General features: G+C 35.4%; 1 protein-coding gene across 2 annotated transcripts in view; it reads left to right on the forward strand.

Moving 5' to 3' along the window:
* Window positions 1–966: 966 nt before the first annotated feature.
* Window positions 967–17,439, forward strand: part of Hbs1l (HBS1 like translational GTPase) — an 85,773-nt gene continuing 69,300 nt past the window's right edge. The window contains exons 1-4 of one of the 2 annotated variants that reach the window (XM_027938447.3): window positions 967–1,182; window positions 4,360–4,425; window positions 12,069–12,197; window positions 17,089–17,283. In XM_027938447.3, the coding sequence (XP_027794248.2) occupies window positions 1,140–1,182; window positions 4,360–4,425; window positions 12,069–12,197; window positions 17,089–17,283 (433 nt within the window). In that variant the 5' untranslated portion in view covers window positions 967–1,139. The remainder of the gene's footprint in view (window positions 1,183–4,359; window positions 4,426–12,068; window positions 12,198–17,088; window positions 17,284–17,439) is intronic. The other variant, XM_027938446.2, reaches the window with a different exon arrangement.

Consider the following 17,439-nt stretch of genomic DNA (forward strand, 5'->3'; position numbering starts at 1 on the left):
AATAGCAGTGATAGTTAAAACATTTCTTAGTCAGACATATTCAAATGCAGGTATAAATTATCTTCTAAGCCACTTACAAATATGAGTTAAATTTGTATTACTCTCTTTATTTCTTTCTATTGTGGATTATTAAAAGCTGAGCAAGCTCTTAATTTGTTTCTAGAATTTGACATTTGCCTTTGATGCATAGTATCACCATTTCAAAAACACAAGCTCAAAGGAAGTGAGCATGATAATGAGGTTGGCTTTTATATAGCATTATTAACTTTATGTTCTAAGGAATGGGGACATTTAATAGCAGGTTATAGATTTAGTATCCCCAACATTCATCATCACCACCTAAGGACAGTGCTATGTCTAAAAAGGTATATTTAATATGCTTAGCATGTTACACATGATTATGTATTCAATGAATGTTCGCTGGATACTTCATGATGTTGACGAAGATCGTTTACAGAGCTAAGGGCAGATAGTTGTTTACTAGACGTGTTAAAGGAGAATGGAGTTCCTGTATGAAGTCTTGAATTATTCAAAATCAGATTGGCCTATTGTAGCCCAATCTAAATTCAACCATATATTTTTATTTAAAACTGGTGTCCCCCTCCACCTCCCCAAAAAGAAAAAAAAACCTGGCCTATATCTTATTTTGCATTTTATACAAATTTGTGAGCTTAACCATGTCTCAAAGATGTAAGTTGGATAAACCAAGCCCTACTCTTATTGAGCACACAGCAGCTTTTTCAGGATATTATCAGAAATGAAATTTGGAAAACAACCCAGAATGCAGGCATAGGTCAAAGATCTCTGCTGGTAACACGTAATCCGGGCTAGGAAATTGTAGGCGGCGGAATTTCCCAGCTTTGTAAATCCACGTCAGTCAATTTGTCCGTGGGCGGGGCCGCTCCAAAAACATTCCTTCCATGCGCATGAGTGCGCATGCGTCTCAGGCGGAGTGTGACCCTGAGAGGTTGCCGTCGCGCAGTGCACGAAAGACGTCGCGCGTGCGCAGGCGCTTGGCGCAGAGGCCTGCCGGAAGCCAAGATGGCGCGTAAGGGGTCTCCAGGCCGCTGTTGGCGCCTAAAGAGTATCTGAGCTGGGTGTTTTCGAAGGTGCTGTGGCAAACGCCCTGTCTTGCTGCCATGGCCCGGCATCGGAATGTCCGAGGCTACAACTACGATGAAGGTAGGTGACAGGGTCACGCCGGGACATTTTTACTATTCCAGCTGGGATTCCAGCCCGTTGACATTCACTTCAATCCGAGTTCTTAAATAGTGGCGCCCGGCTGAAATTCTGGGAGGCCCAGTTGGGGAAATAACAGGACGTTTGAGAGCCAGCGAATGGTGTTAACTCGCAATTTCTGATTCTATGATTTATCTTATTTAGGGGAGGGGGAAGTGCCGCATAGCTTCATATAGGAAGGATATTTGGCGAGGTTAGGATCCGATGATATTAGGCACATAATATTATCACCAATCGCGTTTTTTTTTTTTTCCCCCTGGTTGGGCACTTGCTTGTCTCCATCTAACCCTGTTTCCCCCTTTAGAAGTGTTCATAAAAAGTTGCTTATTGGTAAAACACTGATGGACTTAGAGCCATGTTTAACTGATCTGTAATTGTGTTAGATTTACATGGTAAATCTTTCTGTGTCTGTCCACATGTTTTTACTATACAGCTTAGCTTGAAGTAACAGATGGATTTATTTTTCAACGAATTTCAAATAAAAAAAAATGTACGAGACAGTAGAAAAGATACTTAAAAGACCCACAGAACAAGTTGATCAGATAATCTCGAGGCATGTACTCAGCTCTTCACTATCAGTACTTGATATACATATATTTTGATGTGGAAGTAAAAAGTAGTGTTAGGATAAAGGGCATGGAAATGAACTTACTAACTTTAAAAACTGAAAAGAACAAATGTGTGTATGAACATTGACTAGTAGTTTAAAAGTAGTTTTCAGGGGAGGATGTTATGCAGTGCCTAATTATAGGTATTACCAAGCATCATTCAAACTGAAAAATATAAACATATATGGACTAATGCAGAAGAGGAATAAAGACCTATTGCTTTGTAAAGTGCAAAGCATGTAGTGTTTAATATGTTGGTGGTTTTTATTGGCACCTCCAGTAGTTTGTTTTAAAATATCAGTGTGCTCTGGTAGTTTTAGGCAACTAACACTCTGTGCTACATTTGGAGACTGTGACCCACTACATTCCTCCTGGTATATGTTAGAATGGAAGTCCTTTTAAAGTAAGTGTTCTGGTGGTTGTCAATATTGACATGTGGACCACGGACTCCTGAGAAATGACTAGACTGGGAGCTTTTATTTTTTTTTGTGAGACATTATTTTGCTATGTTGCTCAGGCTGGCCTTGAACTCCTTCAAGTGATCTTCCCACCTCAGCATCCTGCATATCAAGAACTGCAAACCTGTGTCACTGTGCCTGACTGGGAGATATTTGTACAATTATAAAATAAATGATATGAATAGGTTTTATTATTACTCATTCATTTCTTTAGTAGCCATCATTTCCTTAAACAACCAAAACTGAGTGCTTAAAGCACTAAAGCTGGGGAATGACATTAAGATATTGAGGGTAGTCTAAGTAGGAGATAATAAAAAGTAACAGATAATAATGAGAGAGACTACAAAAAGTAAGGATAGTGCTATGGAGGCTGCAAAAAAGAGTGTCTAATTCAGAAAGGGTTGGGGGTTGAAGTGAAGCAGGATTTCTGTGTGAAGGAAAGTTTGCTGGAGGAGAGGTTCTTGGCTGCAGGGAGTGAGTGCTAAATATCTTCTCATCTTGGCCACCTGAGGTCAGGTTGCCATGTTTTCTTTGGAACAATTGCTGACATCATAACCAAGCAGTTCCTGTAGCATGGGGGGTTCATCCCCCTGTTCTGCTTATGAAAGTTCATACATCTTCAGGGTCCAGTTTGTTTCTGTTCTTCCCAGTTAAGCATTCCCTTGCACTCTCAACAGTAATTTAAAAAAATTCACATAAGTAATTTAACCTCATTAGCATTTGTGCTCTAAAATACTTTGATTTCTTTAATTCCTAATTTGTTTTTTCTCTGTAATTTGGATAGTACTTTACACGATTGCCTCAGATACTAGTTTAAAAGCCCTACTGTAACTTTATATTTGATCCAAATAGCATTTGTCTAATTTTTCTCTGTCAATTACATTTGGTATTAGCCTTTAAGCATGATGTTTTTAATGCATGAATACCTTAAAAAATTGGCTAACTTCATCCCTTGTTGTTTTGGATATTATATTCCTGGAGATCTTTCCCTAGTATCCCTACTCCTAATTCTAGTTTTGTTCATATGTGTGTTTATATCATTGTGCTGTAAATCTCATGTTGAGCACTTGTGTAGTTTTGTAGTTGTCCATTTTTTTATATGTATTCCCTGTCAGAATTTTGGTTTGGAAAGGGCTGAAATGTGCTCATTTTTGTACTGCAAGTGCCTCCTAAGTAGTCCCTGGTCCAGTGTTAGCATCTATTAAATAAGTGAATGAATACATTTATATATTCCTTGTGGGTTTTAGTTCTTAATAGTTTGACTCATTAATTTATATTAAAACAAATAATTATTTACTGTCATATGTGTGCCAGGGACTTGGCTAAACCAGTTCTTTCCCTGATGAAGATGATATTCCCATAGATTAAAACAGGAGTGGTGCTTTGAAGACAATAAATTGAAGTTGTGTGCTAGAGGGCAAAGGTGGAAGGGAGGCTTGTTGCATTACCCAGGTCAGGGAAGACTTCTGGAAAGTGATGACATTTAAGCTGAAACCTTACCAAGGAGAAGAAACGACTTTAGGGAGATCTGGGCAAAGAGCATATTCCAGTCAGTAGGAAAAGAGGCTAGTTAGCTGTAAAGAAAGTGAGCACAAAGCTATTTAGGGGTAAGCTGATTTTGTAAAGATTACTTAGTTGTACAGTGAAGAACTACTGTTCTTGGGACCTAGACATGCTAGTCAATTCTATTGAAAAGAAGGATTTGTCTATAGAGAGTACTTGGTGAAAAACATGGATGGATGGCTTAGTTTAAGATTTTGTCAACACTGGAAAGACAAGTTTATTGCTATAGGATTATTGTTATTTTTTGATAACATGGAGTGAAAATTTGGGAAAACATTAAAAATCAACCTAAAAGCACAAGAACCATGTATGTTTTTATATATAGAATGTCAGTAAATACCTACTTTGTAAGTGAAATTCGTAGAATTTTTTGAAAGAGTTGACATTTCCAAGTTTTGACAATTTATTTTGGAGAGAATTTAGATACAGTATTAATAAGGGAGAATATAAAAAGAACTTGTAAATTAATTTATTTCTTTTTTTGATTTTAGATTTTGAAGATGATGATCTCTATGGTCAGTCTGTGGAGGATGATTATTGTATTTCTCCATCAACAGGTGAATTTTTAAAAACAATTCAATTTCCTTAATTTGAATGTTAAAAATGTCAAGTAAATACTATTGTTATTCTAGGGCCAGAGTGTTCTATATGACTATAATATGTAATATTTAAAAAGATACATGTATGTTGATTTTTTTTATCCATGAATAGCATTTAAAGTTTTGACACCATCATTTAGTTTTAACAGTTTGAAGAAAATTCTGAAGACTATGGGTTTTCCAATATTCTTTACAACATGCAATTAATCTAAATACACTAAATGGTAATTTAGTTAGTAATGAAGTTCTAAAGCCTCTGGAGGCAGACAGCAGTTAATTTTATATCTTTAAGGATATTTTGAATATTAGAGAGAGATGTTGTGCATCCACTTTTTTTTGTAGTACTTTAGTGTTTTTTTAAAAATTGACACAATAATTGTGCATATTTATGGGGTACAGTATGATATTTAGTACCTTAGATTATCTACTGTTAAGCAGTATGGTAAATACACCAACTACCTATAGTTCAGACATTTTTTTAGTGGAACCAGGAATGGCTGCAGGGGATTTCTACCCCAGCCCTTTTTATTTATTTATTTTCTTGAGACAAGGTCTTACTGAGTTGCTGAGACTGGCCTTTAACTTGAGATCCTCCTGCCTCAGCCTCCTGAGTCACTGAGATTGCAGGTGTGCACCACTCTGCCTGGCTATTTCAGACAGTTGATAGAGCCATAGAGAGATTTAGAGTTCAGATTCCTATATGATTCCACATCAGAGCTGCATCTTATATTCATCTGTTCAAAGATTTCTTTGCTACCATATAAACAAAATACTCCTTTCTAGTAAAGACTGAGTTTTTTTTTTAACCTTTCTTTTATACATTTTTCTTCAAATCTTAGCTATTATAGACAATGGTTGAAAATTCCTGTTAAATTTTAATGTAGCATTAAAAGTGGGTATGATTTAACTATTGCTAGGTGTTACAGAAGTATAATTCATTAAACTCACTTTCCATTTAGTTTAAATGTTTATTATAATTAACATTACCTTTAGAGCCCTTTGCTATGGCCTGAATGATTGTCTTCTCCAAATTCATATGTAAATCTTATTCTCAAGTTGATGATATTAGGAGATGATAGGTCCTTTGGGAGGTGATTAGGTTATGAGGGCAGAGTGCTCATGAATGGGATTAGTGCCTTTCTAAAAAAGGTCCTAGATAGATTCCTTTGCCTTTCTACCTTGTGAGGACACAGCAAGTAAGTGCTATTTGTGAGCCAGAATGCCTTGATCTTGGGCTTCCCAGCTCTAGGACTTTCAAAAATAAATTTCTGTTTATAGGCTGTCTAGTTTATATGATATTTTGTTACAGCAGCTTGAATGGTCTAAGACATTCTCCTCATCATAGTTATTCTATCGTCTACTGAGATGCCCTATAGACTATACCTACTTTAGTCCATTTTTAGACTTTGAAGACCAAATATACCCCTTTTGAGGCATAGGTATGCTCTAGAACTTGTCTTTAATACTTCTATTCTTCCTGTCATCTCTTTCCTGTTACTTGTTATTCTGAAATGCATCTGGTTTTATTTGTAGGGCTGCTCTTAAGATCAAGTACTTTACTTATTTAACCTAATCATGACCTTTTCTCTCTCCCTTTAATGTTTCACTTTTGTCATTCAGGATTCTGATAATAGAAGAAAATTTTACCAGTTATTTTATCAGAGGGAATTTAATACAAAAAGAAGATGTTATCCAGGAATTACAAAACAAATGTTGCAGAAAGGACAACCCAGATATCAAGAATGTAGTAACTATAGGAAGAATTTACCATCCGTAGTTCTGTATAGAACAAACAAATGAGGTTGAAACTGATCTTTTGAAGCTTGTGGGATCTCCTTGGAGATAGGACTCAGACAACAAGGAGGGGTTCTGCTTTGCCTCTGAGGTTCACCTGAGGTACTAGGGAGCCTGGCTGATGCTGGTGCCTCTGAAGTGACTTTTTGAAGCTGGGTTTCAGCCTTTTGAAGAAATAATTTCAATTTACTCTCTGCTGTGGTGTTTAGGGAGTGAAGGGGCAAGTTGATGTTGATTCTGGGAATTTTGAAAAAACTGAAAAACTTAAGTTAGTTACTGTTTACTGGAATAAACTGCTTTTGCAAGGTAAAGTATTGCCAGGGAGATGCTGACCAGAACAAAAAGCAAAAGGGAAGGAGTGTGTGCTTTCTTCCTTCAGCCTTGTAGTCTTCCTTTAGCATCTTACTGGATACTAAAAAGGAGCCAGTTGTCAAAGAATAAATGTGCTTTGTAATACTTGAACATCAGCATCGCAAAGCTGAGTAAATGTGGGTTGGAAGCTGAGAGATAAGTTAATAACCCACATTCCTTTAGAGCTCCTTATTGAGGGATTCAAAAGAAGACATTTTATAGGGATATAGGCATAAAAGAAATTTCCCTTTTTCCAAGGATCCCCCTAGGCACTTGCCCTTTGGGGCTCATACAATTCAGTGTCAAAGTTGACTAGGCACTTTAAACTTTGGAGGTAACAAAGTGATGCCTGGTATCTCTGTCCTCATTACTCACATTCTAAGTGCAGTAGAAAGCAAGGCACATTTGTGTAACTGAGAAGATGATGTGGATATAGTATTAGAATTGACTTTTAAAAAGATCTCTTCTGCAGTGTAGACAGTGGATTGAAAGAGGTACATGAGCTAATATAGGCAGATTAGTTAGAAGACTACTATACTAAAGTATATAAAGGATATTAGGACAGTGTTCTCAAAGTGTGGTCCCTGTACCATCATCATGACTTGAGAGTTTGTTAGAAATGTAGTTCAGAGGTGATGGTGGAGGGAACCAAGAGTCAGAATCCTAGGGTGAGGTGAGACACAGCAATGGTATAAAAAACCCACTAGATTGTGTTTGTGGCTTGCATGGGGAACCATATGTTTAGGATAAGAGTGGATTTGGACAAGAGATTTACAAGATTTATAAGAGTTGAGATCTTCAGTACTTGAAACTTGGTAAATATGGCTTGTATAAGGGTTGAACCATTCATAAAGTGATTCCTGAAAGACACCTTACTGTTGCAGGCTAACTCTCATTTAGGTAGGCTTTTCTGGATAAGTAACATTTACTATTGAGTAATGAACTAATAGTGCAAAGGTCAGGCTTTCCAAAGTTGTTTTTTTGAGATTTGCATTTGTGGCCTAGCTTTCTTGAGGACAGAATCATAGTTTATCCATGTGTCTCAAAGCTCTTGATCTTGCATATTTTTGTATTCTGGATAGTCTGGCTATGAGAGTCACATTTTTTACACATCAGCAAGTCCAATATCATTATCAAAGAAGGAGATAGTTAATTCGAATTTCTTTGACAAACTTGTATTTTGAGTAAAAGCATGTGAATTTGGATGTTTTAAAAAATTTACAGAGTAGCAGTAATATCAGATTAAAAAATTTAACTTCCTCTTCAGTGGTAGGTTTTCAAGTAACTGCCAATAAAAAATGAATAGTTTAAGAATACCTTGTTCTTAAAGAAGCAGCTTGCTATGGCAACATCAGTAGGATTTACTGTAGTGGGAGTCATGGGCTTTGAATTTGATCCATATCTCTATTAATAATATCCTAGTTGGTGACTGAATACTTTTTGGAATAGTGTTTGGGGATTGATGGACAAGTGAAGGTTTGAGAAGCTCATCAAGTAAAAATTAACCCACATATTGAGTCTCCCCTCCATATGTGTTCTACTTCTAAATTAAAATAATTGAAATAAAAACACACAATTGTCTCATTGAGGTGATCTTACTAATAGTCTATTGAAGTCTGTTAATTGAGTTACTTTGCCAGTTAATAGGAATTTCTCTCTAAAATGTATCAACCTATATATATTGTTTTGAATTCAACAAAGTGCAGTTTTCCTTATGGAAAGGTGATTTCTAAATGTAACAGCTTTTTTTTTGTTTCCTTTAGAAAGATTGGTTTTGATACTGAGTATTGAATATAAGTTGAGGAGTAGGGTAGACACTCAGATAGTTTTACAGCTCTGTAAAACTACGAGTGTCTGTTTTTGTATCAACTAGTATGATTAGAAGTAATCTATATTTGCTCTATCCTGTTTAAAATCTTTATTGGATATCAATTTATGTGTAAAAAATCTCTCTTCTAATAAAATTTCCCATTAATTTGATATAAAGCAGCTTATAAAGGCCTGTTCACAGCTGACTGCAACAATTTAGTGGGTGGGTGAACATGAACCTGACTGGAATCCCCTGGGAAGGCTTCTGGCAGATGGGAACTGGGCTGGCAAATTTAGAGAATGGCATGTTAGGTAGAGCAAACAACATTGCTTAAGTAGTGGCCTCTTAGTGAGGTTTGTTTCCGGAGACTCACAGGATTCACAGAATTTGCAGCATTAAAAAGAACTAGGCAGGGAGAAGTAGGAACCAGATTGTGAAAGATGTTTTCAATTTTGGGTTTGTGGTGTCAACTTTATTGGAGCTTTTTAAGTCAGGGGGATGGTATTTTAGGCAGGTAACTGATGACAGTTTACAGAATGGAGTATAGGTAGGGTAGATGAGAGGGGAGATATACAGGTCAGAGTTTCCTAACCTTCCCAGTGGTCTGAATCAGTGCGAGTAATTGTTAAAAACATAAATTTCTTGCTCCATTCCAGCACCACTGCATCAGAAGCACCAGGGGATGAGAGAGCTGTACCTCTGCATGCTCACATGATTTTGACCTTAAGGTGTTTGGCGAACAATTTTAGGTAGTTTCAGGAGTTAGGTTTTGAATTCTCTAAAGTTTTATGTTTGTTAAAATGCCTTACATTTGAAAAATTATTTTGTGTATCTGTTTTTTCAGAAAGCACTTCCATCGTAGTGCTTTAAAATTTAGAGTTTAGAGAAGAACAACATTTTATATCTATTACCATGCTTTTCTCTGATTTAACTTTTATTTTATTTGTTGTCTTTGGGCTGTCATTTCAACTTCAAAGGTTTGGAATGCTTCCCTTCTCTCCCCCAGTATCTATTTTTCCTACAAAAGTTTTCTCAACCTGTTTTCCTCCCTAGCAAATCTAACCATTTCTACTTCCAAAATAGTGGCAATAGCACAAGTTTGTGAGTTGGATTCATGTGTAAGGGAAGGTGCAGTGGTATTAGGGACCCTCCTCTGTCAAGAATAGCTCCTGTGAGGTAGAGTAGAAGCCTGAACATCGAGAACTGTCTCTTCCCTGTCAGTATTTTCTAAGTAAAACTTGTTGAGGGAAACATCATGATTTTTTTGCCTCAATGTTTGGATCTTAGATTTCTTCCTTATAGCTAGAGGTATGAGGGAAGATGAAGGAAGTACATTTGTTAAATTTAGGCTAAACTTAATACAATTTAAAGGGCAGAATAGCAGTTTGTAAATCACAGACTCAGAATGGCCCTTTTTACATTTTTTAGTATATTACACTATGTTAAATCTAAGATGTCTTGGATTTTAAGGCATCTCATTACTTAAGAGAAGGGAGAAACATACACATACACAATTTAATATGTGTATTCCTGAAATTCTTTGTGGTTTTCAAAATTAAATACTAAAAATAGCTCATGGGAAGTAGGAGGATCAGAACAGGCCGCTCAACCTACAATGTATGAACAAAATCTAGTTATCTTAATAAAAAATGCTTGCACATTTGAAAAGATGCATTGACTTCTCAGTGAAGAAATACTCCAGTAAATGTAAACCTGGTATACTTAAGATAAATTGTAAAAGCTTGATAGAAAATGAAGAAAGGGTTGAAACTAATGAATAATGTTACAGAGGCAAAATACAGATCTTGGAGACGCAAGCAGTAAGCACTGTCAAACGGGGTACTTGGCCAATCTGAGCCAAGAGAAGAATGTGAGGCTATGTGGCACTATAATACAACTAGAGTTGCAGTATTATATTTGTTTTTGTTTGGTTTTATTGGGTTTCAACCTTATGCTGTTACATGGTGATGCAGAACATTGAAGTGTTAGGGGAAAAGTTTCAAAAATTAAAGCATCTTTAATGTTACATCCTCATCATTCCTCTGTGTACCTATTAGTATGAGCTAATTTGTGATAAGGAAACATGCATTATAGAATAGGTTGAATTCTCTCAACTTCTCTGTATGTCTCTTACTCAGTTCTCCGTCTCCAAGATCTCTTCTACCTCTTCAACTTTTCCTGTTTTCTTACCTCCTTTATTAAAACTGCTTTAGAGCTGGGCACAGTGGCACACGCTTGTAATCCCAAGGGCTCTGGAGACTGAGATAGGATTTCAAAATAGGATTTCTGGAGACCGAGGTCATGATTTCAAAGCCAGCCTCAGCAATGGTGAGATGCTAAGCAACTCACTGAGTCCCTGTCTCTAAATAAATAAAATACAAAATAGGGCTGGGGGTGTGGTTAGTGGTTGAGTGCCCCTGAGTTCAAACCCCTGTCCCAAAACCAGAAAACAAACAAAAACCAAAGCAAAACAAAAAACCCAACTGCTTCATTCTTCACTTACTAATCCTCTGCAATACTTTCCTATCTATATTATTCTTTTTAAAATATGTTATTACATTTTTCTTCTTTGCCGTTCCTGTTATAATAAAGCCATCAGTTTATACTCTGAATTGAGAGCATCTATGCAATGACCTTCTCAGTATAGGTGTTACACATAAGCCATAGGTTTTTTTTTTTTTTTTTTTTGTACTGGGAATTGAACCCAGTGGTGCTTTACTGCTTATCTACATTGCCAGCCATTTTTATTTTTTATTTTGAGACAGTGTCTTTCTAAGTTGATGAGGCTGGCCTTCTAACTTGTGATCCTCCTGCCTCAGCCTCCTGAGTTACTGGGATTACAGGTGTTTATCATAATATTCAGGTTGGGCCATAGGTTTATGTTCTGTGTATTATTTGTAAATTTTACATATAATTTCCCTTTTATAAGTAATGCCTTTCTGAAAACATGTACAAAAGTCAAATGTAGGCATTTTATGTGAGGGACTTAATATGTTACATGTTATTAAAGAAAGCTTAGTAATGCAAAACTCTAATAATACCTTGCCTTTTGGATATTGTATTTATATTTTTGTCCTTCATAACATTGGTTAATTTTATTCTCTTGTAATTGAACAATCTTTGAGACTGATTTCAATGGACCATCTAGTTAAGGTAGTAGAAGTGTTAGTATTTTGGGGGTGTGGGGTAATGATTTTTCCTTTTGCTATTAGTTCAGTAATAGCATTCAAGGATATATTGGCACTGTGATAGAGTGTCTTTCCTCCTTTTAATGCAATATGTAATACCTCATAATATCACTCACTAGTGATGACACTGCTTGTATTGTAGAAGAGCACAGCCTGATGTCTGAAAGTTGAAGGTTTTTTACCTTGTAAGTGAATGATTGAATGAATATTTACAGTGTGAGTGAGTGATTGAAAGTATACATTGTTCAAAAAATTAGGACATATTTTTGGTCGTGTTTGTATTTGGACAAATTAGTAATTCTTGGGAATTGAAAACTATTGCTAATTTTCTTAATTATACAATAAGTCTTTAGTATTTTATAACTGAGCAAATAAGTTTTTTTTAGAACTTTTGTTAAAATAAAGAGTTAATGAAAAATGTCAATACCACAGCATTCTTCAATTACTTTACATTCTAGCTGCTCAATTTATTTACTCACGACGTGACAAACCTTCAGTTGTTGAGCCTGTAGAAGAGTATGATAATGAAGACCTGAAAGATTCTCCCAATTCTCTTTTGAACCATCAGCTAAGTGAAATTGATCAAGGTATAGTAAAAAAAAATAATGTTGTCTATATTTATTGCCTAAAAATAATTAATAATTAAATATATTAGAATTTTAATTTTACTGTGATTATTCATAATAGTGACAGGACAGTAATGATACAAGAATATCGCATATCTTCAAGGAAAATTTACATTAAGCATATTTTGAGTAGAATATTTAACTATGTGATTGAAAATTTGATTGTATGGCTACTGTTCAGTAGCGGGAATTTTTTATCTAATTTTCTCATTCTTTCATCTTTCTTTTCCTTAAGAAAAAGCTCCGGGGGCTGGGGTTGTGGCTCAGTGGCAGAGCGCTTGCCTCGCACGTGTGAGGCACTGGATTCAATCCTCAGCACCACATAAAAATGAATAAGCAACAACAAAAAAAGATATTGCAAAAAACAACAACAAAAAAAAAAAGAGAGAGAAAAAGCTCCAGTGATTTGTTATAAGAACATTTTTAAGAATATGTATTGTTTCATAAGCTTTATGGGGAGTTTATGATTAGAGGATAGAAACTTTCTTATTTGCAAAGATTTTTTAAGTACCAAAAGTCTTTAAAAAAACAAGCTAAAGGCCAAAATAACAGCTATGCAAGTGTCCTGATGGTTCACATCTGTTTAAATTACACTTCAGTGACTGTTATATTGGGAGTTCATAACCCACTTGAATCAAATGTATGAAAGATGATATGTCATGAGCTTTGTAATGTTTTGAACAACCAATAAAAAAAAAATTTACACTTCAGGATGGAACTTGTAAGTTCAATGGAAGTAACATTGGTTGAGCTTTCTTATTTTCAACTCCTTTAAACATTTTAACAAAAGTACTTATATTTTATCTTATAAATTTGAAACATGATGTTGCTTCAAACATTATTTAAGCAAAGATTGATAGTATAACTGAAATGGCCAGATATATCACTATGTATCTGTTAACAGTAAGCAGGGATAAGCTGATTTGCTCTTTTTCTGCAGTATGACTTTTTCCTGTAAATATTTATAATGAATGAGAAATCTGTGAGCTGATCTTTAAATAAGTCAACAAAATTATACCAGCTGCTAAACAAATCAAGAAAAATGGAAAGAATACATAAATACATATAAAAAATAGAAAGCAGAAAGACAAATGAGACAGAAGAAATAAAAAAACAATTTCTTTATCAACTCTGGAAATACATTTGAGGGTTAGTCTCTGTGTCCTCTATTCTGTACCATTGGTCTACCAGTCTGTTTTGGTGCCAATACTATGCTGTCTTTGTTACTATTATTCTGTAGTATAGTTTGAGGTCTGGTATAGTGATGCCACCTGCTTCACTCTGCCTGCTAAGATTGCTTTAGCTATTCTGGGTCTCTTATTTTTCCAGATGAATTTCATGATTGCTTTTTCTGTTTCTATGAGGAATATCATTTTGGGATTGCATTAAATCTGTATAGTGCTTTTGGAAGTATGACCATTTTGATAATATTAATTCTGCCTATCCAAGAGCAAAGTAGATCTTTCCATCTTCTAAGGTCTTCTTTGATTTTTTTTCTTTAGGGTTCTGTAATTGTCATTATCATTATATAGATCTTTCACCTCTTTCATTAAGTTGATTCTCAGGCATTTTATTTTTTTAAATATTTATTTTTTAGTTGTAGTTGGACACAATATCTTTATTTTATTTATGTGGTGCTGAGGATTGAACCCAGGGCCTTGCATGTGCCAGGTGAGCGCTCTACCACTGAGCCACAACCCAGCCCCCCCCCCCCCAAGTATTTTATTTTTTATTGAGACTATTGAAAATGGGGTGGTTTTCCTTGTTTCCCTTTCTGTGGATTTGTCACTGAAATACAGAAATGCCTTTGATTTATGGGTGTTGATTTTATATCCTGCTACTTTGCTGAATTCATTTACTAGTTCTAGAATTTTTCTGGTGGAACTTTTAGGGTCTTTTAGGTATAGAATCATATCATCAGCAAATAGTGCCAGTTTGAGTTCTTCTTTTCCTATATGTATCCCTTTAATTTCTTTTCGTCTGTCTAATTACTCTGGCCAGTGTTTCAAGAACTATGTTAAATAGAAATGGTGAAAGAGAACATCCCTGTCTTGTTCAGTTTTTAGAGGGATTCCTTCAATTTTTCTCCATTAGAATGATGTTGGCCTGGAGTTTAGCATAGATAGCCTTTATGATGTTGAGGTATGTTCCTATCTGAATAAAAGTTGGTAGAGAAGCTATTATGTGAACACTTCAGTAGTGTTTTTATTTATTTGTTTTTGCATTACTGGGGATTGAACCTAGGGGTCTTTTACCAATGGGCTACATTCCCAGCCCTCTCCACCCGCCTTTTAAAATTTTGAAATAGAGTGTTTCTAGTTTGCCAAGGCAGGCTTTGAGCTTTTGATCCCTCTGTCTCATCCTTCCTAGTAGCTGGCATTATGGATGTGTGCCACCACCCTTGGCTTCTATAGTATTTTTGAAAAAAGGTGTTACAGTTCCCATTGTGGGATGAGAAGACAGAAGAAGACAGGAATAGAGTATAAGTCTCATCCTTTCATCTGCTACGTATGTCTCTGTGAACAAAGATTAAGGAGTAGTGAAATTCAAAATCATGTTTTAGAAGGAAAGTTAAACTTCCAATTTTATATATAAGTAATTGCATGATAACAGTAATAATGATTATGGCTCACTTTTACTAAATGCTCTCCAGGACTGTTCTAAGTGTTGTTCAGTTATTAACATATTTAATCATCACAGAAACATTGTAGGAAAGCTATTGTCCTTCTTTTTACAGGGGAGAAAAATGATACTCAGGAAAGAACTTGTCTGAGGTTGCACCAGCTAAGCCAACTAATTCTTTAACCTCAACTTTTTTTTTTTTTTTTTTTTAAAGAGAGAGGGAGAGAGAGAATTTTTAATATTTATTTTTTTTTAGTTTTCGGCGGACACAACATCTTTGTATGTGGTGCTGAGGATCAAACCCGGGCCACACGCATGCCAGGCAAGCGCGCTACCACTTGAGCCACATCCCCAGCTCCTTTAACCTCAACTTTTAACTGTCTCTTTTGTGTAGAAAATAGTTCTAAAGTGAGAAGAGGTTCTGATGTTTACTATACCATGTATTCTGTTCCAGTTTCAATAAGTCATATATTTATCAAATTGGTGTTATTTTCCCAACATTGCTCACTTGCCCTTTAAAATAAATCTTGGACTAAGCAAGTCAGAATTGTCCAGTTACGTGAGGAATTTACTTTCAATAATTGAGACATGGAGCAAAGTACCAAATACCTTTTTTTTTTTCTTGAAACAAGTACAGTATTGCTAGCAGATTCTTTGTTTAGCATGTAAGCATATAAAATGAAACATAATTGAATTCTGTGAAATGATTTGGTGGAGTAGGAAGTCTGTCTTAGTGAACTTTTCAAGGCTATGACCCAAACAACTTGATAGTAGCAATATAAAGGAAGAAATATATATTTTAGCTCATGGTTTCAGAGTTTTCAGTTCATGGTCTGCTTGCTCTAAGGTAGAGATGTTGTGGCAGAAAGGCATGGTGGTGGAAAGTGCCCAGCTCATGACAGCCAGGAAACGGGGTGGTAGGGAGGCAGCCAGAGGCCAGAAGCAAAGGACAAAATACTGTCCCAAGAGCAAGCCCCCATCCCCTACTCCTGCCACTGTGCCCCACCTGCTACTTTCTACCATCTCTTAGTAGTCAGTCAGATATTAGTGGATGATTTGATTAATCCATTGATGAAGTCAGAACCCTCATGATAAAATCACTTCCCGAAAACTCCACTTCTCTGGACATAGCTACATTGGGGACCAAGTCATTAACACATGTGGGTACATTCCACATCCAAACCATAACAAAATCCAAAAGCCTCAGTTCTTTTCGATTATTGCTAACTTCATAATGCTGTGATTTTCAATCTTCATAATTTTTGTAATTTAGAATTTGCCCCATACGACTAACTCATAAAGTTATTGTATTATAGAAGGTGTGCATGTGTCTGAATTGTGAAAATTGCCAAGTGGAATAAAAATATAAATGAGTATATTCATTCATTTTTATTCACTGGCCCTTAGGTAGCAGGTCCTATTTTACTTCATGAATATTGTTAATAATTACTTTTTATAATGACATAATCATAAGAAAATAAAATCCTTAAATAGTTTGGACAACTCCAGGTATGAATTTTTTTTTGTGTGTGGTGCTAGGGACCAAACTAGGGCCTCATTCATGCTAGGAAAGCATCCTACCACCAATTGACATTCCCAGTTCTTAAATTTTTTATTTTAGAATTAAATATTTATGTTTCTCTTATTCTATTAGACTTCCTTGTTATGCATTTTGCTTGTTTTTTAAGAGTCATTTAAGGATGACTTGAGTTGGCTGGGGAAAACTGAATTAGCTTAAAAGAAAACTTAAAAGTAGTAATTTATTAAATGTAAGAAATATATCTAGTTATCAGCGCAGTTAGGAATAGTGTACATTGGCCCTCTATTTCCACACATTTGAAAAATGGTTAGTATAGATACCATCATTGATTTCTGAAAATAGATATCAGTGTGTACCAGTTACATTTTTTTCAAGCATTAGTCAGTATTATGGGAGAGACATTTTATCATCATCATGAGATGAAAATAGATATTATTGTATACAATTTATATGTTTTTCAAATAGTATTATTCAGGAACATTTAGTATAATGACTTAATAAAATTGTTCTTCTGGTAATAAGGGAAGAAAGGTATATTGTAGAAAAATATGATCATTATAAATAATTTTTGCTAAAGAAAAAGGAGAGGTGAATATCCTAGTATAGTCTCAAGTCCTTTTTATCAGTTTTGAAGATTGGGGTTCTTTGGCGCTGTTTAGTATAGCTTTTAATCTTTGTTGTCTGTCCCAGCTCGTCTTTATTCGTGCCTTGATCACATGAGAGAGGTACTTGGAGATGCTGTGCCGGATGAAGTACTGATTGAAGCAATTCTGAAGAACAAGTTTGATGTGCAGAAGGCTTTGTCAGTGGTTCTGGAACAAGATAACATGCAGAATTTGAAGGGAAAGAGTGAGAGAGCAATATCTACAGGAAAGACAGTAAAAGGTATGCCTTTATATGTTCCCTTTTTGTTGTTTTATGTAGTTAATGGTTTTAGAGGGTCTTTAATTTGCTCAAGTTGTTAAAATATTGCATGTTACAGTTAACTCTTGATTATTATCAATTGATTTTCTGTCTTGAATTTTCCAACTATGTTCCCTT

Source organism: Marmota flaviventris, chromosome 6 (genome assembly GCF_047511675.1).
Source record: "Marmota flaviventris isolate mMarFla1 chromosome 6, mMarFla1.hap1, whole genome shotgun sequence".
Taxonomy (NCBI): Eukaryota; Metazoa; Chordata; class Mammalia; order Rodentia; family Sciuridae; genus Marmota; species Marmota flaviventris.